Here is a 23642-nt window from a genome sequence, read left to right as displayed (position 1 = left end):
CTATTGTACTCATATGTCAAATATAACCAGTGAATTTACAGCCACTGGACACATGTTAATGCCAAACATTAATAACAAAGTCTACAGATACATACCCTTAGACATGTTGAGTGGAATATCCTTAAAGTTGCTTCACTCCTCCTTTGTCCACTCACACTCTCATGATCTTTATTCTTCTTCAAAGAAGGACTTATTGTGTTTGATTCCATACTGGGAGAAGTGGCCAAAAGAATGCTTTCACAAAAATGTATCAGTTAATAGAATTAAGATAATAACGTCAGACCATTATTTCTTTGAAGTTCAATGGTTACTTTCTTATCATTTGTGAATAATGCAGATATTAAAGATACAAAACTGCTCTTTATTGGCAGAACATGACAAACAGAAGAACATTTCTGTAATCTGAGGTAGAAAAAGCCAGTCAGCCCCTGTTCCTGTAAACAATACAATGCACTTCTGTAAGAATCAAACTAGACGACACAATAACATGTTGCCACTGTCTACTGGTCTGAAACGTGCATGTTAAAGATTAGCCTTCTGGGTAAAATGTAATCACAGAAAAATAAAACATTAGTTATATAGATATTAAAGATCATTATTTCACAATGACTATCATTGTCATTCTATTATCAGCCCTAGTTTGAAGATTCTTTTACAATCAATTTTGACAGTGACCCCAGACTTATTGGGCCATATATTCAACGAACCTGACATTGTAAAAATGTGGAAGACACTAACGGCCACACTAATATGTGTGTGTTTGTGTGTGTGTCTATATAATTCTTTAACTTTGTTGCCTTCCTTAGTTTCATATAATAATTAAAAACCACAAATAAGATAAATCTCTCCTTTATTAAAACTAAATTAACTCCATACAGCAAACTTTTGGTATCACATAGGGTTCTCACATTGTTTCAGACAGCTTTATGTTGGTTTTCTTCAAGATGCCGTTTCCATGACTTGTGTACCTCCTTGTGCATCCTCAGGTCTAAATCTGTGGTAAAGGTTGTGCCACAAGTCCTACAGCGAAAAGCTTTCTTTGCTCTCCGTCCGCACCATGTATAATGATTACGGCTAGAAACACTTTTGTTACATTTAGTACAAAAGTAAGCTCTGTCGTCAGTGTGCTGTGTCATGTGTCTAATACGGTTTGAATTCTGAGCAAATGTTTTACCACAGAAATCACAAGTAAATGGCTTTTCACCTGTGTGAATTCTCACATGAACACCCACATGGTGCTCTTGTTTAAACCCTTTGCCACAATAAGTGCATTTATATGGCTTCTCTCCCTTATGATTTGTTCTCATGTGCTTCTTCAGTTCACCATGTGATAGAAAACGAAGATGGCATAAGTAGCATGCCTTGTTTGGTTTCTTCTCAATTGGACTCTTTTTCATTTGGTCTGTCTGAACTGTTTTGTTGGCAGTGATGGGAATATCACTGTAGATGGGATCACAGGAGGGGGAAACTGAGTTGTCGATCTCATTCCACTTCTCTTCATCTTTAAATGACATAGTTGAGACAGTGATGGTTGGACAGGTTAGCTCTGAGTCACTTAATGGGACCTGATAATCCTCATAACCATCAGGCTCCTCTGGATCTGACTTCGAGCAGAGGTCCGACTGCTCCTCTTTGACCTGCTCATGGTCGGGTGTGTCACTGCTCTCCAAAGTAGGATTCTGATCAGGCAGATCCAAAGCACACTCCTGGACATCTAAGGAGAAAGAGGACACATACTATGAGGGCCGTTCAATAAGTTCATGGCCTCACCCAGAACAGAACAACACGGACTGATAATTTATATTTTATTTTTCAACATAATCTCCATTTACAGCAATGCACTTGGTCCATCGATGTTCAAGCATCACTATCCCATCACGAAAGAATGTAACATCCTGTATTATAACAACCAGTATTTCTGGGTGAGGCCATGAACTTATTGAACAGCCCTCGTGTGAGCTGCTGGTTGTTGTGCCAATAACTGCATTGCGCAACAGCTGCCGAAAACAGCTTCCCATTCCTAAGTCAGCCATGAAGAGGACAATGTGCACCAGATTCACCCTGCCACACCAGAATATCCTCAAAAGTGAGCTGCTGAAGTCATTTCACTCCTTTCGCTTTCCAAGCTCATTCTAATGGGTGATGCAGTTTTAGGCAGTACCTGGTGCAGAATTCTGCTTCCTGTCGAAAACTGTATCCCCAGCCGCAGGTGTTGTAGTTTTCGGCAGTATCTATTTTTATTGTTATATAAATTGTGTGTTGTGTATCTAAGATTTAACTTTTGAAAGTTTTATATACTTTACAGTTTGCACATTCTTTAATATTGAACAGATGAAAAACATAACTGCAATATTGTCCTCTTCATGGCTGACTTAGGAAGGGAAACGGTTTTCTGCAGGGAGCAGAATTCAGCACAACACGTGTTCAGTCAAATAAACACAAAACGACAGTGAAAATCAATGATCCTCTCACGCACCTGTTTTCAACAGTTGGACTTCGGGCTTCAAGACGCTCAGTTGCTCCATCTGCCTTTTCAGTGTAACGACTTCACTTCTACAGCGAAAAACTTCGTCCTGATACTCTGCTATAGTTTTTTCAACCAGTCCAAATATTTCCTCTGCAGCCGCCGCCAGTCGCTCATTCACCATCTGTCTCAGTAGCTGCGTGTCCGACATCATCTTTAAGCTCCAGTTGTGGTTTAAGGCCAACAAAGGTGAACGGTGGTGAAAGGAAAGGCAAATAAAAACGCAAAACCCAGACAAATGCAATGCTACCAAGTATGTCTAGACGAATAATGCCGTTTGAAGCTAACAGGCTAATATTAAAAACACCACACAGCCCCCTGCTGGTGTGGAGGGACGCCTCCTGTAGTTTATAAGAAAACCATTGAAATATTGATATTGAAAAGGTTTGACTAATATTTCCATAAATAGCTTGTAAAGTCTACTTTACTACCAGTCGAATTACATAAAAATAAACATCATGCCAATATTTAGCATCATACTTGCACGGTGCTTTTTGTGCCAAATATACAACAGCAAATAAAAGTGAAACATGACAACTGCAGCCTTAATGTGGGAATAAAGGCACTGGAGTTCTTCAGAAACTATTGTACTCATATGTCAAATATAACCAGTGAATTTACAGCCACTGGACACATGTTAATGCCAGACATTAATAACAAAGTCTACAGATACATACCCTTAGACATGTTGAGTGGAATATCCTTAAAGTTGCTTCACTCCTCCTTTGTCCACTCACACTCTCATGATCTTTATTCTTCTTCAAAGAAGGACTTATTGTGTTTGATTCCATACTGGGAGAAGTGGCCAAAAGAATGCTTTCACAAAAATGTATCAGTTAATAGAATTAAGATAATAACGTCAGACCATTATTTCTTTGAAGTTCAATGGTTACTTTCTTATCATTTGTGAATAATGCAGATATTAAAGATACAAAACTGCTCTTTATTGGCAGAACATGACAAACAGAAGAACATTTCTGTAATCTGAGGTAGAAAAAGCCAGTCAGCCCCTGTTCCTGTAAACAATACAATGCACTTCTGTAAGAATCAAACTAGATGACACAATAACATGTTGCCACTGTCTACTGGTCTGAAACGTGCATGTTAAAGATTAGCCTTCTGGGTAAAATGTAATCACAGAAAAATAAAACATTTGTTTTATATATATTTAAGATCATAATATCACAGTATCACAATGACTATCACTGTCATTCTATTATCAGCCCTAGTTTGAAGATTCTTTTACAATCAATTTTGACAGTGACCCCAGACTTATTGGGCCATATATTCAACGAACCTGACATTGTAAAAATGTGGAAGACACTAACGGCCACACTAATACTAATGTGTGTGTGTGTGTGTGTGTGTGTGTGTGTGTGTATGTATACACACACACATATATATGTATATGTGTGTATATATATGTGTAATTCTTTAACTTTGTTGCCTTCCTTGGTTTTATACAATAATTAAAAACCACAAATAAGATAAATCTCTCCTTTATTAAAACTAAATTAACTCCATACAGCAAACTTTTGGTATCACATAGGGTTCTCACATTGTTTCAGACAGCTTTATGTTGGTTTTCTTCGAGATGCCGTTTCCATGACTTGTGTACCTCCTTGTGCACCCTCAGGTCTAAATCTGTGCTAAAAGTTTTGCCACAAGTCATACAGCGAAAAGCTTTCTTTCGTTTCCCTCCGCACCATCTAAGATGATTACGGCTAGAAACACTTTTGTCACATTTAATACAAAAGTAAGGTCTCTCTCCAGTGTGCTGTCTCAGGTGGACAATACGGTTTGAATTCTGAGCAAATGTTTTGCCACAGAAATCACAACTATATGGCTTTTCACCTGTGTGAATTCTCACATGAACAGCCAGGTGGCACTCTTGATCAAACACTTTGCCACAATAAGTGCATTTATATGCCTTCTCTCCCTTATGATTTTTTCTCATGTGCTTCTTCAGTTCACCATGTGATTGACAACAAAGATGGCATAAGCGGCATGGCTTGTTTTGGTTTTTCTCAATTGGACTCTTTTTCATTTGGTCTGTCTGAACTGGCGTCTTGGCAGTGAAGGGAATATCACTGTAGATGGGATCACAGGAGGGGGAAACTGAGTTGTCGATCTCATTCCACTTCTCTTCATCTTTAAATGACATGGTTGGACAGGTTAGCTCTGAGTCACTTAATGGGACCTGATAATCCTCATAACCATCAGGCTCCTCTGGATCTGAGCTCGAGCAGAGGTCCGACTGCTCCTCTTCGACCTGCTCATGGTCAGGTGTGTCACTGCTCTCCAAAGTAGGATTCTGATCAGGCAGATCCAAAGCACACTCCTGGACATCTAAGGAGAAAGAGGACACATACTATGAGCTGCTGGTTGTTGTGCCGATAACTGCATCGTTCAGCAGCTGCCAAAACAGCTCCCCATTCCTAAGTCAGCCATGAAGAGGACAATGTGCACCAGATTCACCCTGCCACACCAGAATATCCTCAAAAGTGAGCTGCTGAAGTCATTTCACTCCTTTCGCTTTGCAAGCTCATTCTGATGGGTGATGCAGTTTTCGGCAGTACCTGGTGCAGAATTCTGCTTCCTGTCGAAAACTGTATCCCCAGCCGCAAGTGTTGTAGTTTTCGGCAGCATCTGTTTTTATTGTTATATAAATTGTGTGTTGTGTATCTAAGATTTAACTTTTGAAAGTTTTACATACCTTACAGTTTGCACATTCTTTAATATTAAACAGATGAAAAACATAACTGTAATATTGTCCTCTTCATGGCTGACTTAGGAAGGGAAACGGTTTTCTGCAGGGAGCAGAATTCAGCACAACACGTGTTCAGTCAAATAAACACAAAACGACAGTGAAAATCAATGATCCTCTCACGCACCTGTTTTCAACAGTTGGACTTCAGGCTTCAAGACGCTCAGTTGCTCCATCTGCCTTTTCAGTGCAATGACTTCACTTCTACAGCGAAAAACTTCGTCCTGATACTCTGCTATAGTTTTTTCAACCAGTCCAAATATTTCCTCTGCAGCCGCCGCCAGTCGCTCATTCACCATCTGTCTCAGTAGCTGCGTGTCCGACATCATCTTTAAGCTCCAGTTGTGGTTTAAGGCCAACAAAGGTGAACGGTGGTGAAAGGAAAGGCAAATAAAAACGCAAAACCCAGACAAATGCAATGCTACCAAGTATGTCTAGACGAATAATGCCGTTTGAAGCTAACAGGCTAATATTAAAAACACCACACTGCCCCCTGCTGGTGTGGAGGGACGCCTCCTGTAGTTTATAAGAAAACTATTGAAGTATTGATGTTGAAAAGGTTTGACTAATATTTCTATAAATAGCTTGTAAAGTCTACTTTACCACCAGTCAAATTACATAAAAATAAACATCATGCCAATATTTAGCATCACACTTGCACGGTGCTTTTTGTGCCAAATATACAACAGCAAATAAAAGTGAAACATGACAGCTGCAGCCTTAATGTGGGAATAAAGGCACTGGAGTTCTTCAGAAACTGTTATACTCATATGTCAAATATAACCAGTGAATTTACAGCCACTGGAAACATGTTAATGCTAAAATTAATAACAAAGTCTACAGATACATACCCTCAGACATGTTGAGTGGAATATCCTTAAAGTTGCTTCACTCCTCCTTTGTCCACTCACACTCTCATGATCTTTATTCTTCTTCAAAGGACTTATTGTGTTTGATTCCATACTGGGAGAAGTGGCCAAAAGAATGCTTTCACAAAAATGTATCAGTTAATAGAATTAAGATAACGTCAGACCATTATTTCTTTGAAGTTCAATGGTGACTTTCTTATCATTTGTGAATAATGCAGATATTAAAGATACAAAACTGCTCTTTATTGGCAGAACATGACAAACAGAAGAACATTTCTGTAATCTGAGGTAGAAAAAGCCAGTCAGCCCCTGTTCCTGTAAACAATACAATGCACTTCTGTAAGAATCAAACTAGACGACACAATAACATGTTGCCACTGTCTACTGGTCTGAAACGTGCATGTTAAAGATTAGCCTTCTGGGTAAAATGTTATCACAGAAAAATAAAACATTTGTTTTATAGATATTAAAGATCATTATTTCACAATGACTATCATTGTCATTCTATTATCAGCCCTAGTTTGAAGATTCATTTACAATCAATTTTGACAGTGACCCCAGACTTATTGGGCCATATATTCAACGAACCTGACATTGTAAAAATGCAGAAGACACTAACGGCCACACTCTATCTATCTATCTATCTATCTATCTATCTATCTATCTATCTATCTATCTATCTATCTATCTATCTATCTATCTATCTATCTATCTATCTATCTATCTATCTAGTGTAATTCTTTACCTTTGTTGCCTTCCTTGGTTTTATATAATGATTAAAAACCACAAATAAGATAAATCTCTCCTTTATTAAAACTAAATTAACTCCGTACAGCAAACTTTTGGTATCACATAGGGTTCTCACATTGTTTCAGACAGCTTTATGTTGGTTTTCTTCGAGATGCCGTTTCCATGACTTGTGTACCTCCTTGTGCACCTTCAGGTCTAAATCTGTGGTAAAGGTTCTGCCACAAGTCCTACAGCGAAAAGCTTTCTTTCCCTCTTTCTTTCGTCTCACTCCGCACCATCTCAGATGATTACTGCTAGAAAAACTTTTGTTACATTTAATACAAAAGTAAGGTCTCTCTCCAGTGTGCTGTCTCAGGTGCACAATACGGTTTGAATTCTGAGCAAATGTTTTACCACAGAAATCACAACTATATGGCTTTTCACCTGTGTGAATTCTCACATGAACAGCCAGCTGGTACTCGTGATCAAACCCTCTGTCACAATAAGTGCATTTATACGCCTTCTCTCCCATATGACTTCTATTCATGTGCCTCTTCAGTTCAGCATTTGATTGAAAACAAGAATGGCATAAGCGGCATGCCTTGTTTTGGTTTTTCTGCATTGGACTCATTTTCATTTGGTCTGTCTGAACTGGCTTCTTGGCAGTGAAGGGAATATCACTGTAGATGGGATCACAGGAGGGGGAAACTGAGTTGTCGATCTCATTCCACTTCTCTTCATCTTTAAATGACATGGTTGGACAGGTTAGCTCTGAGTCACTTAATGGGACCTGATAATCCTCATAACCATCAGGCTCCTCTGGATCTGAGCTCGAGCAGAGGTCCGACTGCTCCTCTTCGACCTGCTCATGGTCAGGTGTGTCACTGCTCTCCAAAGTAGGATTCTGATCAGGCAGATCCAAAGCACACTCCTGAACATCTAAGGAGAAAGAGGACACATACTATGAGCTGCTGGTTGTTGTGCCGATAACTGCATTGCGCAACAGCTGCCGAAAAGAGCTCCCCATTCCTAAGTCAGCCATGAAGAGGACAATGTGCACCAGATTCACCCTGCCACACCAGAATATCCTCAAAAGTGAGCTGCTGAAGTCATTTCACTCCTTTCGCTTTGCAAGCTCATTCTGATGGGGGATGCAGTTTTCGGCAGTACCTGGTGCAGAATTCTGCTTCCCATCAAAAACTGCATCCCCAGCTGCAGGTGTTGTAGTTTTCGGCAGCATCTGTTTTTATTGTTATATAATTTATGTGTTGTATATCTAAGATTTGACTTTTCAAAGTTTTATATACCTTACAGTTCGCACATTCTTGAATATTAAACATGGGCAGTGTCTCATATGGGCAAAGTGGGCAATTGCCCAGGGCAGCATTTCTTTAGGGGCACCATGCCACAAGCTCTTAAAAACACATTGAGTCCATCTACCATGGTGTGCCAGGGAATTGGCACAATAATGCCCCCCTGTTGTGCATGCACACCTGCTTGCTGTGATGGTGCTGTGCTGCACAGAAGCAGCAGGGGGGGGGGGGGGGGGGGGGTAGTTCACTTGCGGGTCTCTCAGGTGTAGAATTTAAAAAAAAACAAGAGGACAAGAAAAGATAAAGGTATGCAGATGTTCTGTCCATATAACTGTGCATGTCATGGAAACAGGGCTAAGGTTAATTAGGCAGGTTGTAACTCTTACATTTGTTAGCTTTAGCTATGATGCTTGCTCTGCTGTACTACAACAATATTTCAGTTGAAATTGAACAAACATGATATATGATTTCACCATAATGTGTGGTGCAACTAGACTGTCAGATTCAGAAAAGTTTATTTATCCCATACAGGCAATTCATTTGCAGCTTGCCACAGACATCAGCCCACATCCAAAGTGCAATGTGACAAACATAAATAAATCAGTGCACAAATACAGGATTATTGCAAGCAACTATGAATAAATGCATTTAAATAATCAACAATAAATAATCAATAAATACCAGTTCAGATTAAAAGACCCTATTGGTTCCGCTAATATTTAAAAAAAGAAGGAAAAAAATCATATAAAATGACTAAAATGGCTTCTGTCAGAGTTTAAAAGTGTGATAACTGAAGGAATAAAAGATTTTGAATATCTTTTGGTTCTCCTCTGAGGAGCGTGGTAACGCCAGCCAGAAGGCATCAAGGCAAACTTCTGACGCAACACATGGTGAGGGTCCCTGATGATGGACTGTGCTTTTCTCACCACCTGAAGCTCCCAGAGGGAAGACAAGTCTCTAAGTTTGACTCCAATGATCTTGGAGCATATTTTTTACAATAGCATGTGGACTGTTCTTGTCTTTCATAGTTAAAACATTGAACCAACAGATAAAAGAAAAAGTTAAAAGGCTTTCAATAAATGAACAATAAAAGTTTCTTAAAATCTTCTCACTGACATCAAAAGAGTTCAGTCTCCTCATGAGACAGATTCTCTGTTGGCCCCTCTTCATCACAGATTCAGTGTTGGGCATCAAACCGGAGCTTACAGTCAAAAATAGTGCCAAGATATTTGTATGAATCCACAATCTGAACATCTTCACCATGGATCACACTCACTTTGTGGTCATTGTTATTGTGTCTAAAATCGATGATCGTGTCTTTAGTTTTTTGAGACATTCAAGTCCAGATGATTTTCATCACACCAGCTGACAAATTCTGATAAGGAGGAACCGTGATTGGACTCTGACCCCTGAAGGAGGGATAAAAGGACGATGTCATCAGAAAACTTCACAATAAACCTGTCCTCTAAAAAAGTTCTACAGCTGTCAGTGTACATGATAAACAGAAGTGGAGACAATACGCAACCTTGAGGTGAACCAGTGTTTGATAGTGTCCTCCTGGACATTTGACCACTAACAAAAACCTGCTGGATCCTCTCTGTTAGAAAATTCAACAGTAACATGAGCAGCTGGTCTGGAAGACAAAAGTAAGATGCCAATCTCTCCATTAAAATGTGGGGCTACATTTTGTTAAAAGCTGAGGAAAAGTCGGCAAATAAAAGTTCTAAAAGCTACAAGTTCAATTATTATTTCTATTGATAATTTGGGTTAACGTCATCGGGTCCTGTCCTGTAATTAGCTAATGGAATTTACAATGCTGTAAAGTAGTTTCAAACATGAACATTTGTTAATTGCTCAAGCTCTATTTTGTGATAAAGGTAGTCTATATCTTAACTAGTCATCACTGAAAGTGTGCCCTGTTCCTCCCTGAAAGTTAGATTAATAGTGTTTAAGGACAGACATTAATAGTATGCAATGGTGTTTTTATTTAAATGTACAATTCATGGATATTTTATATCAGATTCAGAATTATATTTACTGCATTTTGATGCAATTTCAGGGGCACTTCTAAGATATTTTGGATCGTTCATCCCATGCCACTGGTCAGGATGAGCTGCCATCTACCCCCTCAGCTTCTGGAATGTTCTCAGTGCCTCAGGATGAGGAGCTGCCATCTACCTCCTCAGATACACAGGCCTCTGGAATGATCTGGACACTTGAGGAACAGCCACCATTTATGTCTTCAGTGACAGTGTCTCCACTAATGTCTGATACTGAGGATGAAGACTGGTTTGCTTCTACTACTCCCCAGCAGGAGGATCCTTCAGGTGGCTTTTTATAAATGTGTGTGTATGTCTGTGATTGCTTTTCTGCAAACATTTTGACCGGACAATAGTTGTTTTATGTGATTTTAATATTTCTGATAATGTCTGAGTAGGCTTATGTGTTATGTTCAGCTGTTATGTTCTTTGAGTAATGTGCTGTCCAATAGAAATACCTGCAGCTGAACCCCCACTGAGTCCCACTGCTGAGCATGAGCCTCTGTCAACTGACCCTGCCAATTGGCCCTCATTGGCCCTTCGCAGAGGACCAAGTAAGGTACCACCTGACTTTATTTCCTGTAGGATTGAGAGTGATGGGAGACGTTGCCACCACCAAGATTTTAAGAAGACATTAGTTAGTGGTGAAAATATAGTTAGAAGTTGACTGATACATTTAGAGGAGAGCAACAGCATTTTTAAAAATTTCTGTTGCAAATTGTTTTTAAAGACGATCATTCATTTAACAAGTTCAGGAATGGCAAATTGGAAACATGGGAGCCCTTTACTCACATTACATGGCAACAGGCTCTTGTCGGGGTATTGTCTATTTAATTTAAATTATATATATTTTTTCCCCACAGACCCTGTTACATTTTCTATATTTTTAGATGTCCTTGCAGACATATAATAAAACATCACAGTTTGCTCAACCCTGTTATTTTGTTCAATACTGTCCTCTTCATGGCTGACTTAGGAAAAGGGGGGGGGGCAGTTTTCTGCAGGGAGTAGAATTCAGCACAACACGTGTTCAGTCAAATAAACACAAAACGACAGTGAAAATCAATGATCCTCTCACGCACCTGTTTTCAACAGTTGGACTTCGGGCTTCAAGACGCTCAGTTGCTCCATCTGCCTTTTCAGTGTAACGACTTCACTTCTACAGCGAAAAACTTCGTCCTGATACTCTGCTATAGTTTTTTCAACCAGTCCAAATATTTCCTCTGCAGCCGCCGCCAGTCGCTCATTCACCATCTGTCTCAGTAGCTGCGTGTCCGACATCATCTTTAAGCTCCAGTTGTGGTTTAAGGCCAACAAAGGTGAACGGTGGTGAAAGGAAAGGCAAATAAAAACGCAAAACCCAGACAAATGCAATGCTACCAAGTATGTCTAGACGAATAATGCCGTTTGAAGCTAACAGGCTAATATTAAAAACACCACACTGCCCCCTGCTGGTGTGGAGGGACGCCTCCTGTATTTTATAAGAAAACTATTGAAGTATTGATGTTGAAAAGGTTTGACTAATATTTCCATAAATAGCTTGTAAAGTCTACTTTACTACCAGTCAAATTACATAAAAATAAACATCATGCTAATATTTAGCATCATACTTGCACGGTGCTTTTTGTGCCAAATATACAACAGCAAATAAAAGTGAAACATGACAACTGCAGCCTTAATGTGGGAATAAAGGCACTGGAGTTCTTCAGAAACTGTTATACTCATATGTCAAATATAACCAGTGAATTTACAGCCACTGGACACATGTTAATGCCAAACATTAATAACAATGTCTACAGATACATACCCTCAGACATGTTGAGTGGAATAACCTTAAAGTTGCTTCACTCCTCCTTTGTCCACTCAAGCTCTCATGATCTTTATTCTTCTTCAAAGAAGGACTTATTGTGTTTTACTCCATACTGGGAGAAGTGGCCAAAAGAATGCTTTCACAAAAACTGTATCACTTAATACAATTAAGAAAATGTCAAACCATTATTTCTTTGAAGTTCCATGGTTGCTTTGTTATCATTTGTGAATAATGCAGATAATAAAGATAGAAAACTGCTCTTTATTGGCAGAACATGAATAACGTACTGCATGTATTTGGATGAAAGTGATGTTGTTCTGCATTGCATTTGTATATATAAGTTATTTATTACAAAAAATGTTTGCTATAACTGTGTAACAGCACAACAGGAAAGAGAAAAACTAAGGATCAGGCCCTCAGGTTGCGTCACCCTATGCTCTCATTAGCTGATGTTCTGTGATGCTGCGCTCTCATTGGCTGACGTTCTGTGATGCTACGCTCTGATTGGTTGATGTTCTGTGACGCTCCACTCTCATTGGCTGGCGTCCTGTGACGATGCACACTGAGTGGTTGATGTCCTGTGACGCTGCGCTCTCATTGGCTGGCGTTCTGTGACGCTGCGCTGTCATTGGCTGGCGTTCTGTGATGCTATGCTCTCATTGGCTGACGTTCTGTGATGCTGCGCTCTCATTGGCTGGCGTTCTGTGATGCTACGTTCTCATTGGCTGACATTCTGTGACACTGTGCTCTCATTGGCTGACGTTCTGTGACGGTACGCTCTGATTGGTTGATGTTCTGTGACGCTGCACTCTCATTGGATTGCGTTCTGTGATGTTGCACTCTCATTGGCTGACATTCCGTGACACTACGCTCTCATTGGCTGGTGTTCTGTGATGCTGCGCTCTCATTGGCTGACATTCTATGACGCTACGCTGTCATTGGCTGGTGTCCTGTGACGCGCTGCTCTTACTGGCTGGCGTTCTGTGACGCTATGCTCTCATTGGCTGATGTTCTGTGAAGCTGCACTCTCACTGGCTGACGTTCTGTGACGCTACACTCTTATTGGCTGGCGTTCTGTGACGCTGCACTCTCATTGGCTGGCGTTCCATGACTGTCCGCTCTCATTGGCTGGCGTTCCGCGACACTGTGCTATCATTGGCTGATGTTCTGTGACGCTGTGTTTTCATTGGCTGACGTTCTGTGATGCTCCGCTCTGATTGGCTGGCGTTCTGTGATGCTCCACTCTGATTGGCTGGTGTTCTGTGAAGCTGCGCTCTCATTGGCTGGTGTTCTGTGACGCTGCTCTCTCATTGGCTGACATTCTGTGATGATGTGCTCTCATTGGCTGACGTTCTGTGATGCCACGCTCTTATTGGCTGGCATTCTGTGACGCTGCGTTCTCATTGGCTGGCATTCCGTCACTGTGCGCTCTCATTGGCTGACGTTCTGTGATGCTGCATTCTCATTGGCTGATGTTCTTTGATGCTGTGCTCTCATTGGCTGGCATTCCGTGATGCTGTGTTCTCATTGGCTGACGTTCTGTTACACTCCGCTCTCATTGGCTGACGTTCTGTGACGCTGCGTTCTCATTGGCTGATGTTCTGTGACGCTCCGCTCTAATTGGCTGACGTTCTGTGATGCTGCGCTCTGATTGGTTGATGCTCTGTGACTCTGCGCTCTCATTGGCTGGCGTTCTGTGATGCTGTGCTCTCATTGGCTGATGTTCTGCGATGCTGCGCTCTTATTGGCTGCTCAAAACAGATAAATGAATGAATGAAATAAGCCTGTTTTGTTTAAAATCATGGCTTCCTGGTGCTTTTTAAGGCCAAAAACTCAAAAAAGACTGTTCTAGGTAATTTGGAAATGCCCATGTTCCTGTGACTTTAATAAAAGAAGCCTCAAATCATTGCAACTTTCACCACAATTTTTTGGAAAAGGTGCCGCAAAATCAGGCATTTTAGGCCGCAATAATAAAAAAAAAAAAAAAAAAAAAATCCTGTGAAATCCTGGAAGGACTGATAAACAGAAGAACATTTCAGCAATCTGAGGTAGAAAAGTCGGTCAGCCCCTGTTCCTGTCAACAATACAATGCCCTTCTGTAAGAATCAAACTAGATGCGGGTTTCAAGACGCTCAGTTGTTCAGTCTCCTTTTTTAGCCTGATAGTTTCACTTCTGGAGCAAAAAACCTTCTCCTGATAGTCTGTTACAGTTTTTTCAATCAGTCCAAATATTTCCTTCGCAGCCAGTCGTTCATTCACCATCTGTCTGAGCAGCTGCGTGTCCGACATATTCACCCTCAAGGCCAGCAAAGGTGAGTGGAGTCACAAATAATTTAATTAGAAATTAACTAAATTAAGACAGACAAACCCACACGAATAATGCAAAATGTAAACTGTTTGTGTTTTTAATTTTCCTCTTTTTTCAAACACTGCCCCCTAGTGGCATGGGTGGCTCTGTTTGTATTTTATCACGCTTTTTTGTATTTTGATGTATTTATACAGTATAAAGTATTAAGGGAACACACAACTAATGAAGATAGATTGTACATTTGGTGTTATTTCTGTAAAATCATTTGTGCTGTTTATATGTGAATATACTGTCAATTTCCCTTTACCCACTGTGTTAGCATCATGTACAACTATTTGCGGTTTACTTTTTATTGCTCTGTTTGAGCCAGCCCAACTGAGTATGAAACAAAACTGAGAAAACTACAGATAGTTTAAATATTTTCCCTTATATGTGATCTTAACTGTAAGTGGAACAGTAGTAGTTGTATTAAGGAACATTCTCTGTGTTTTAGCTTGTAACATTGTAAACTGATGAAATTAAAGACTTTGGAGTCATAATTCTAGCAAGGCACTGAAAGCAGGTGATCTGCTTTGTTTTAGTCAAGAATAACAGTGAGGGATGCTGATTACAGCCTAAATCCTACTATAATGGACGTTCTGTGTCCAGCACGTGTTTTTCCAACGCATGTCCCGATGTTGCAGCATGGGAGGGCATATGGGTGCAATGCTGCTGTTGCACCATGGGAGGGCACTATCATACAATGGCACCACAGGTACAATACCACTAGTACATGTAATAAGGGAAAAAGGTCATAGTTACTGTATATGTAAAAGAATATTTGCTTTTGTGATATCACAAAACAGTAAAGTCAACAAACTGTGGAGTTTTTGTGCTTATTTGCATTGAATTAATTATAAACAGATATGTGGATGTCCTTTTGATTCCATGGCTGATGTGAGCTGTATATCTTCAGTGATGGGGTGCCTCTATTTGCCTCTCATGTTCAGTCAAGTTTTTCACAGTGGCTCTATTCTTCTTCCATAATAAACTTCAGTCCAGCTAATTCTGGCTATTTTTAATGAGGATCCTAAAGGCTCTTCTCTGTTTCTTCTTTTTCACATTATTCACTCCTGGACCAGGGAATCAATATCATTCCCTACAATGCAGATCGAAGACTGAGGAGGCAGGTCAGAGGAGCCATGACCGAGGATATACAGGCTTTGCAGAGGTGCTTTTAGTGACTGGACCTGTGAGCTGTAAAAAGAGGCATATCACGAAACACTGGAGATACAGGACTTTAAAAATGAAAGTTTTTCTCAATCTGAAGTTCTATTAGTGATTTAAAATGATCAAACGTATGTGTGTTAAATAAAAAAGCATGACATTCCTGTTTGCCCGTTCTTAGCTGGGATAAACTCCAGCATCTCTACGATCCTCCCAAGGATTAAGCGGTTGTGAAAAATGATTCTCTATATCTTCTGCTTACACATTCTGCCAGTCTGTGAATTGCATTATAGTTAATCATAGGTTCACATGAACATTTACCTGTCAGAGATCATAAATCACAGCAGCACATTGGAGCAAAATAACAGATGATCCATGTTTCACATTTAACAAATATTTAATATTATATATTCATTTATATATTTAATATTATAATTAAAAATGTATTTGTCTATATAAATGATGGCTTGGGGTGAGGATGACTCATTTTTAAAATGCCTGTCCTCCATAGGTCTTCACCTTGACTCCTCCATTCATATTTCTTGTTGGATGAAGAGTCAAGGCGAGAACCTGAGGACCCAGAACTTCAGAACTGAGTAGACAGGATGGTGTTAAGTATTCTGCATTTAATCTGTGTTTAAGAAAACGGTTTTTCAGCCATCATTAACTATTCCAGATTAAGATCTACTCCAATTTAAAGCACCATCCCAATATTAATCAAACATTTCATTGTATTTGATGAACTAAAATGTTTATATATAATTCATTCATTATCTGAACCTGCTTTATACTCAATAGTGTCACGGGGATCACTGGAGCCTATCCCGGCTACTCATGGGCGAAGGCGGGGTACATTCTGGACATGTCATTTACATATATTATATATTATATTCTATGTCCACCTAACTGTAGAATAAACAACAACCTCAGAGTTCAGTCATATGATAAGAACAAGAAAAAAATAGAGAAAAAAAACTGTGGTCATTTCACCTACCATGGCAATAGAGAGAGATATAAAAACATTCACATACAACTTTTTACCTGATTCGGTGTTGAACAGGACACTACAAAAGTATAAATCCCTCTTTTTAATAATCAAATTAACTTCAACAGTAACATGCTGATGTCACATGGGTTTCTTCACAGTCTCACAATCCTTGAGCTTGGTTTTCCTGTTGTTTTTCACTGAGATGCCGTTTCCACGACTCGTGTATCTCCATGTGCAACTTCAAATCTGAATCTGTGTAAAACTTTCTGCCACAAGTCATGCAACAAAATGACTTCTGTTGTGCTTCTGCTTCCTTCTGCCCTTTGCATGACCTAAGGTGATGACTTGTGAAGAAACTTTTGCCACACTTTTTACAAAAATGCGTCTTCTGTCTTTTATGCTCTTTCATGTGGTCAATACGCATAGAGTTTTTGCTGAATTTTTGGCCACAGACATCACAGCTGAACGGCTTTTCACCTTTGTGGACACCTACATGCAGAAGCAGCTGGTGTCTATCCTCAAACACCTTGTCACATTCAGTGCATTTGAAGATCTTCTCTTTCATATGAACTTCCATGTGCCTCTGCAGTCCAGCATTTGACCAACAACGTCTGAAGCAGATCTGGCAGATTTTGTTTTGGTCCTTCTGAGCTTTTCTCTTCTTTCTTGAAGGAAATATGCTGTAACTGGGACCAGAGAAGGATGAACCTGAGTGGCCGCTGTCACTCTTGTTATCATGATCTTTATGCGTGACGGTAATGGCATTGAAGGTCTGACTGGTGAGGTCTGATTCAGTGAGTGGGATCTGGTAATCCTCAAAGGTACCTGCCTCCACATCTCGACTGATGCAAAGCACCTCTTGCTCCTCTTTAACCTGCTCATGGTTATGGGTGTCATTTCTCCCCTGGACGTCTAAGAACAGAAGACACAGTCTGTCAGCAGCCCCACTACTTCCTGAACTTAAGGCAGCTCCTTTATTTCCTGTTTGTCATTATTGGACACACTGATTAATCCAGGTGTGTCTGACCACAGTAGTCCCAACAAGAAGCAGCAGACACACCTGGATTACTCAGTGTGTCCAGTAATGAAAGACAGGAAATAAAGGACCCACCGGAAGTTCAGGAAGTAGTGGGGCTGTGCATAAAACCCATTTGATTCAGCTGATCATGTATTTGGAGCATTTGTAGATAAAAACACAAAATAACATAACGAATGTATGATATTTTCTTTCTATTATCATGAAATAAAATATTTGCGTGAAAAATCTTTCTTCTGTTTCAAACGGTCTGACTGCATCAGACAGACACAAACAAAAGCTAAAGATTGTTTTTGTTTATTGACAACAAGAAGATGCAATAACCTGAATGTGTGCCAAAGGGAGCATGTGGGTTTGGAAAATGGCACAATTCTTGGCACAGTTCAATGACTTAAGAGGGATTTTAATGCAATATATTACAAATGCATGGGGTGTCCTTTTTCCACTACTGTATATAAACATATATGCTATATACAGTCGCAGAAAAAATTATTAGACCATCCAAAGTCATCAAAAACAATGGCTATGCAATCAAGTACTAACTCCTGTGTGTATTGTGTGACTTAAACAGACAGAAAAGAAAACATGGAATGCCTAAAAGCACTGTTTTTGGCAGTACAATGCCATAGCTATTGATGTAAGAACTGAAGTGATTTTGGTTATTATCAAGAAAACATGGAAAATGGATAGATATCAGCTCTGAAATTAAACTCTTATGAGCTATTTTTGTTGTTATCATTATATTTGTCAAAACAACTGTACCTTTAGTTGTACCAGGCATTAAAATGAACAAGAAATTGAAGAAAACAAGGGTGGTCTAATACATTTTTCCACAACTGTATAATTAACACAAAAAGCAGTGGGAATAAGTACAAACTATGTAAACCCACCCCCATTCCATAGTTATAGCATTCATAGTATAATTATTTTCAGCTGCTTCCTATCATATCATTAATCAATATTGATAACATTAACAGTAATCCCTGAGAATCCCTAATGACAGCTGACTCCCTCATCCGTGTATATATTTTATATAGAATGTAAATTTAAGTACATCTTGTGTTCCCTCTACATAACACTTCTGTTGAGTTCTATTATAGAAAGTTGAACTTCAACACTCCACAGTACATAGAAATAGTGAAAATCAGGGCAACACACACCTGTTCTCAACACATTTTCTTCAGATTTTTGTTCGATCTGCCTTTTCAGGGCGATTATTTCAACTCTAGAGCGGTAAATCTCATCCTGATACTCTCTTACAGTTCTTTCAATCAGTCCAAATATTTCCTCTGCAGCTGCTGCCAGTCGTTCATTCACCATCTGTCTGAGCACTGGCGTGTCCGACATCCTCTTCAACCTCCCGCTGTGGGTTGAAGGTGAAAGGTGGCGCAAAGAACCCTAAATAAATGCGATAAACACAGAAGTAGAAGCTGTAAATAAGATGCACAGCCTGAGTTAATGTTTCCGGTCTGTAGAAAACACAGCAATTAAAAACAACAGCGCCTCCTGCTGGCGTGGAGGGTTATAGCTATGGGTCATGTTGCCCCTAAAGCTGAAACAAAATAATTTTTCCTCTTCTCATGAAATGATTCTAACACTGTGATTTAGTCTTGATTGATGAATAGTAACTGGAACTCAGAATGTAATAATAGCAGTAGATCAATGGTGATTATTACCCCGCCCCCCGAAGGGGAAGCAAGGGGTATTGTTTTTGGTTTGGTTTGTTTGTTAACACTGTAGCAGCAAAACTATTCGTTGAATTCATACCAAATTGGGTTTATAGATTGCCAGTGACCCAGAATAGATCTGATTACATTTTGGGAACAGTAGGTCAAAGTTCAAAATTTTTTGTGAACTTTAAATTTCTTTTTTTCCCCCCATTTACTTATAATGGGTGAAATTTCAAATGTCTGTAGCAGAAAAACTATTGGTTGAATTCATGCCATACTAGGTTTATAGATTGCCAGTGACCCAGAATAAATGTGGTTACATTTTGGGAAAAGTAGGTTGAAGTGTCAATTTTTTATGAAATTTTTAAAATCTCTTTTTTTTTCCCAATATACATATAATGGGCAGAATTTCAAATGTGTGTAGCAGCAAAATATTGGTTGAATTCATACCAAATTGGGTTTATAGACTGCCAGTGACCCACAATAGATCTGGTTACATTTTGGGAAAGGTAGGTCAAAGTTAAAATTTTTTATGAATTTTTAAAATCGTTTTTCTTCTCCCATTTACTTATAATGGGCGAAATTTCAAATGTCTGTAAAAATATCAGTTTTATTTCAGTTTACTTCAAACTTAATTGGCACATACAGTACAGGCCAAAAGTTTGGACACACCTTCTCATTCTTTGCATTTTCTTTATTTTCATGACTATTTTCATTGTAGATCCTCACTGAAGGCATCAAAACTATGAATGAACACATGTGGAATTATGTACTTAACAAAAAAGTGTGAAATAACTGAAAACATCTCTTATATTCTAGTCTCTTCAAAGTAGCCACCCTTAGCTCTGATGACTGCTTTGCACACTCTTGGCATTCTCTTGATGAGCTTCCAGAGGTAGTCACCTGAAATGGTTTCCCAACAGTCTTGAAGAAGTTCCCAGAGATGCTTAGCACTTGTTGGTCCTTTTGCCTTCACTCTGTGGTCCAGCTCAACCAAACCATCTCGGTTGGGTTCAAGTCCGGTGACTGTGGAGGCCAGGTCATCTGGCGCAGCACTCCATCACTCTCCTTCTTAGTCAGATATCCCTCACACAGCCTGGAGGTGTGTTTGGGGTCATTGTCCTGTTGAAAAATAAATGATGGTCCAACTAAACGCAGACCGGATGGAATGGCATGTCGCTGCAGGATGCTGTGGTAGCCATGCTGCTTCAGGTTGCCTTTAATCTTGAATAAATCCCCAACAGTGTCACCAGCAAAGCACCCCCACACCATCACACCTCCTCCTCCATGCTTCACGGTGGGAACCAGGCATGTAGCATCCATCCGTTCACCTTTTCTGCGTCGCACAAAGACATGGCGGTTGGATCCAAAGATCTGAAATTTGGACTCATCAGACCAAAGCACAGATTTCCACTGGTCTAATGTCCATTCCTTGTGTTTCTTGGCCCAAATAAATCTCTTGTGTTTGTTGCCTCTCCTTAGCAGTGGTTTCCTAGCAGCTGTTTGACCATGAAGACCTGATTGGCGCAGTCTCCTCTTGAGCTCTGTGTGGTATTCATCTGGTCTCTAATCTGAGCTGCTGTTAATTTGCGATTTCTGAGGCTGGTGACTCAGATGAACTTATCTTCAGCATCAGAGGTGACTCTTGGTCGTCCTTTCCTGGGGCGGTCCTCATGTGAGCCAGTTTCGTTGGAGCGCTTGATGGTTTTTGCGACTGCACTTGGGGACACATTCAAAGTTTTTGCAATTTTCCGGACTGACTGACCTTCATTTCTTAAAGTAATGATGGCCACTCGTTTGTCTTTACTTAGCTGATTGGTTCTCGCCATAATATGTATTCTAACAGTTGTCCAGTAGGGCTGTCAGCTGTGCATCAACCTGACTTCTGCACAACACAACTGATGGTCCCAACCCCATCAATAAGGCAAGAAATTCCACGAAGTAACCCTGATGAGGCACACCTGTGAAGTGGAAACCATTTCAGGTGACTACCTCTGGAAGCTCATCAAGAGAATGCCAAGAGTGTGCAAGGCAGTCATCAGAGCTAAGGGTGGCTACTTTGAAGAAACTAGAATATAAGAGATGTTGTCAGTTATTTCACACTTTTTTGGTAAGTACATAATTCCACATGTGTTCATTCATAGTTTTGATGCCTTCAGTGAGGCTCTACAATGAAAATAGTCATGAAAATAAAGAAAATGCGAAGAATGACAAGGTGTGTCCAAACTTTTGGCCTGTACTGTACATGGAGGCAAATGATATGCTGACATCACCACACGCATAGGCATGATGACATCAGCTGGATTGATGCCAAAATAAGCTACAATACGTGCGAGGGGCGGGGTTTGTCGTGCTGGGCGACACTTGTTAATGTGTATAAATAGGAATAAAAACAGGAATGTGTCTGAAAAATAAATTATTCCAACTTTATAGGCAACAATGTATTAGGCGTCTGAATACAAGGTAGATAATGCACTACTCAAATTTGTCTCTCACAGGTAAAAGGCACTGAGTAATAAGAGCAGCTCATGTATGTATTTTTCTTTAGTAGATATGCTGTCCCTCACATCTGGACTCATTGCTCCTTTAACTGTGAGTTTCTTCCAGGTTTGTGCTTCTTTCCATCTTAAAGTAAACATGTTGCAGTGAAGAAAGCAGCACTTCAGAAACAGCCTTGGTGTGTAAAGGACAAAGGGACCATACTTTCCTTGCATTGTAAACTGCAAAATGCTTACACAGCAACAGCATCTGACCTCCTTGTGGTGCTGAGACAGCATGTATCTAACATGGTTTGGTGAATTTAATCTACAATATTTCAATACTCTATCCCTTTCAGATCACTGTGTTTATAATCAGACAGGTTTTTTGTATGTTAAACACTATTGTGCTTAAAGAGCTGTCATTTCCACAGATTTCATTCTTACATTTTTTAACCCCATGAAAAATGCATGATCAAAACTCTGTTAGAATGTACTGTGGGCAAAAAAGAATGTCTAAGAATTTCACTCTCAAAAAAAGAAAAAAGAATAATAAGAAAGACAAAGCTGTTGTTTACAGTCCATCATCCAAATAGAAATAAAAGGCCTCATACAGCTAGAGAATCATGCAGATCCAGATCCTTTTACAGATACAGACAGAGATCAGCTTTTTTTTTATCTTTAAGGGGAAATTCATGTATCCATCGGTACAAGAAAATGAAGAAAACCAGATAAAAACAAAATTAAGCAATCTTCATCAATCATCAGTCTAAGGTATTGTATGATGGCAGAGAGGATGAAGGATCTTCTGTAGCTTTCAGACCTGCATCTTAATGAGGTGAGATGTCCACTGCAGCTGTTTCTCTGATTGGTCAGAATGGGGTGATGAGGATGATCTGGAATGTCCTCTCTGTCCTCCACCTTATTCAGTGTGTGTCTCTCCAACACTCTCCAGTAAGTCCAGCCTCTCTGAAAACACTGAACCTGCTTTCTTTACCAGTTTGTCCATCCGTCTTGGTTCTTTTGTTGTATGCTGCCTCCTCAGCAGACCAGCACAATCTTTAAGCAGCTTTGAATCCACACCATCTGGGCCAGCTGGTTTCCCAGAACACAGTTTCTCTGGTTCCATCCTCATGCCTGCTGATAGACAGTCAGGGTAGTGTGTCTGATTATTGGAGAGCCTGTGGAGGAGATGGAGGAACAGCTGTGTGAGGATGGAGCTGCTGCTGAAGGGGAAGGAGACTGACAGGGTATGGTGCAAGCAACTGGTTGAATTCGCTGACCCTGTCCAAATTACCCATCTTTTCCTTGTAGCTACTGATGGTATTAACCCATAAAGACCCAGTGTTACTTTTGTGGTAGTTCCCAAATGAATGTTTCTTTATATTTAACCTTTCTAAAGTGATTTATCACCATTTATTATAACATCATCCTCTGTATTTTGCATATTTTTCAGTGAAAATCATATGTTTTCCTAAATTTGATTTACTGATCATGTACATGTTCATTGAAGTGCACATTAAAGTTGAGGGATATTACATCAGACAGAGAAAACTGAAGAAAAAGGGACTTTTTCAGTAAAATACATCATTAACTGAACATAAACCAAGTGCATCCATCCACTGTCATTGATCCAACTCCATGGATTTGACTGGTTTACTGGTGTTTCCACGGTAACTACGGAGCCTCTGAATGTCCAAATGGGTCATATCTGATGACCATGAAAAGATGACAAACTGCATTTTACACCATTATTTACATAGGATTAGTGGATCAACAGGTATTAAACAGTTTAGAGCAGTAGATGCTTTTGGTCACCAGTGAATGTATGGGTCTTTATGGGTTAAGTCCTATCCAGACATCTCAAATGTTGTATTGCAGCTTCCTTTACTGTCATATACCAGGG

At 39.8% G+C, this 23642-nt stretch overlaps 2 protein-coding genes across 6 annotated transcripts; both read right to left on the bottom strand.

The window, feature by feature from the left end:
* Nucleotides 1-340: 340 nt before the first annotated feature.
* Nucleotides 341-19044, bottom strand: LOC115434124 (zinc finger protein 75A-like). 5 transcript variants are annotated; one of them, XM_030155827.1, is made up of 3 exons: nucleotides 5419-5788; nucleotides 4725-4873; nucleotides 341-1565 (listed from the first exon to the last, which is right to left on the bottom strand). In XM_030155827.1, the coding sequence occupies exons 1-3, from the start codon at nucleotides 5618-5620 to the stop codon at nucleotides 915-917; spliced, it is 1002 nt and encodes a 333-aa protein (XP_030011687.1). In that variant the 5' UTR covers nucleotides 5621-5788; the 3' UTR covers nucleotides 341-914. The 5 variants fall into 5 exon arrangements, 3 of the variants coding, with proteins under 3 accessions (XP_030011687.1, XP_030011686.1, XP_030011688.1); XR_003937476.1 differs by lacking the exons at nucleotides 341-1565; nucleotides 5419-5788 and adding exons at nucleotides 16607-17465; nucleotides 18750-19044 and having other exon boundaries at nucleotides 4787-4873; XR_003937477.1 differs by lacking the exons at nucleotides 341-1565; nucleotides 4725-4873; nucleotides 5419-5788 and adding exons at nucleotides 15219-15595; nucleotides 16607-17465; nucleotides 18750-19044.
* Nucleotides 6382-11775, bottom strand: LOC115434127 (zinc finger protein 664-like). The gene is made up of 2 exons (XM_030155832.1): nucleotides 11324-11775; nucleotides 6382-7828 (listed from the first exon to the last, which is right to left on the bottom strand). The coding sequence occupies exons 1-2, from the start codon at nucleotides 11523-11525 to the stop codon at nucleotides 7032-7034; spliced, it is 999 nt and encodes a 332-aa protein (XP_030011692.1). The 5' UTR covers nucleotides 11526-11775; the 3' UTR covers nucleotides 6382-7031.
* Nucleotides 19045-23642: the final 4598 nt, after the last annotated feature.

Source organism: Sphaeramia orbicularis, chromosome 15 (genome assembly GCF_902148855.1).
Source record: "Sphaeramia orbicularis chromosome 15, fSphaOr1.1, whole genome shotgun sequence".
Classification (NCBI taxonomy): domain Eukaryota; kingdom Metazoa; phylum Chordata; class Actinopteri; order Kurtiformes; family Apogonidae; genus Sphaeramia; species Sphaeramia orbicularis.
Note: the sequence above shows the minus strand (reverse complement) of the source record. Positions and strands in the feature narration are given on the sequence as shown.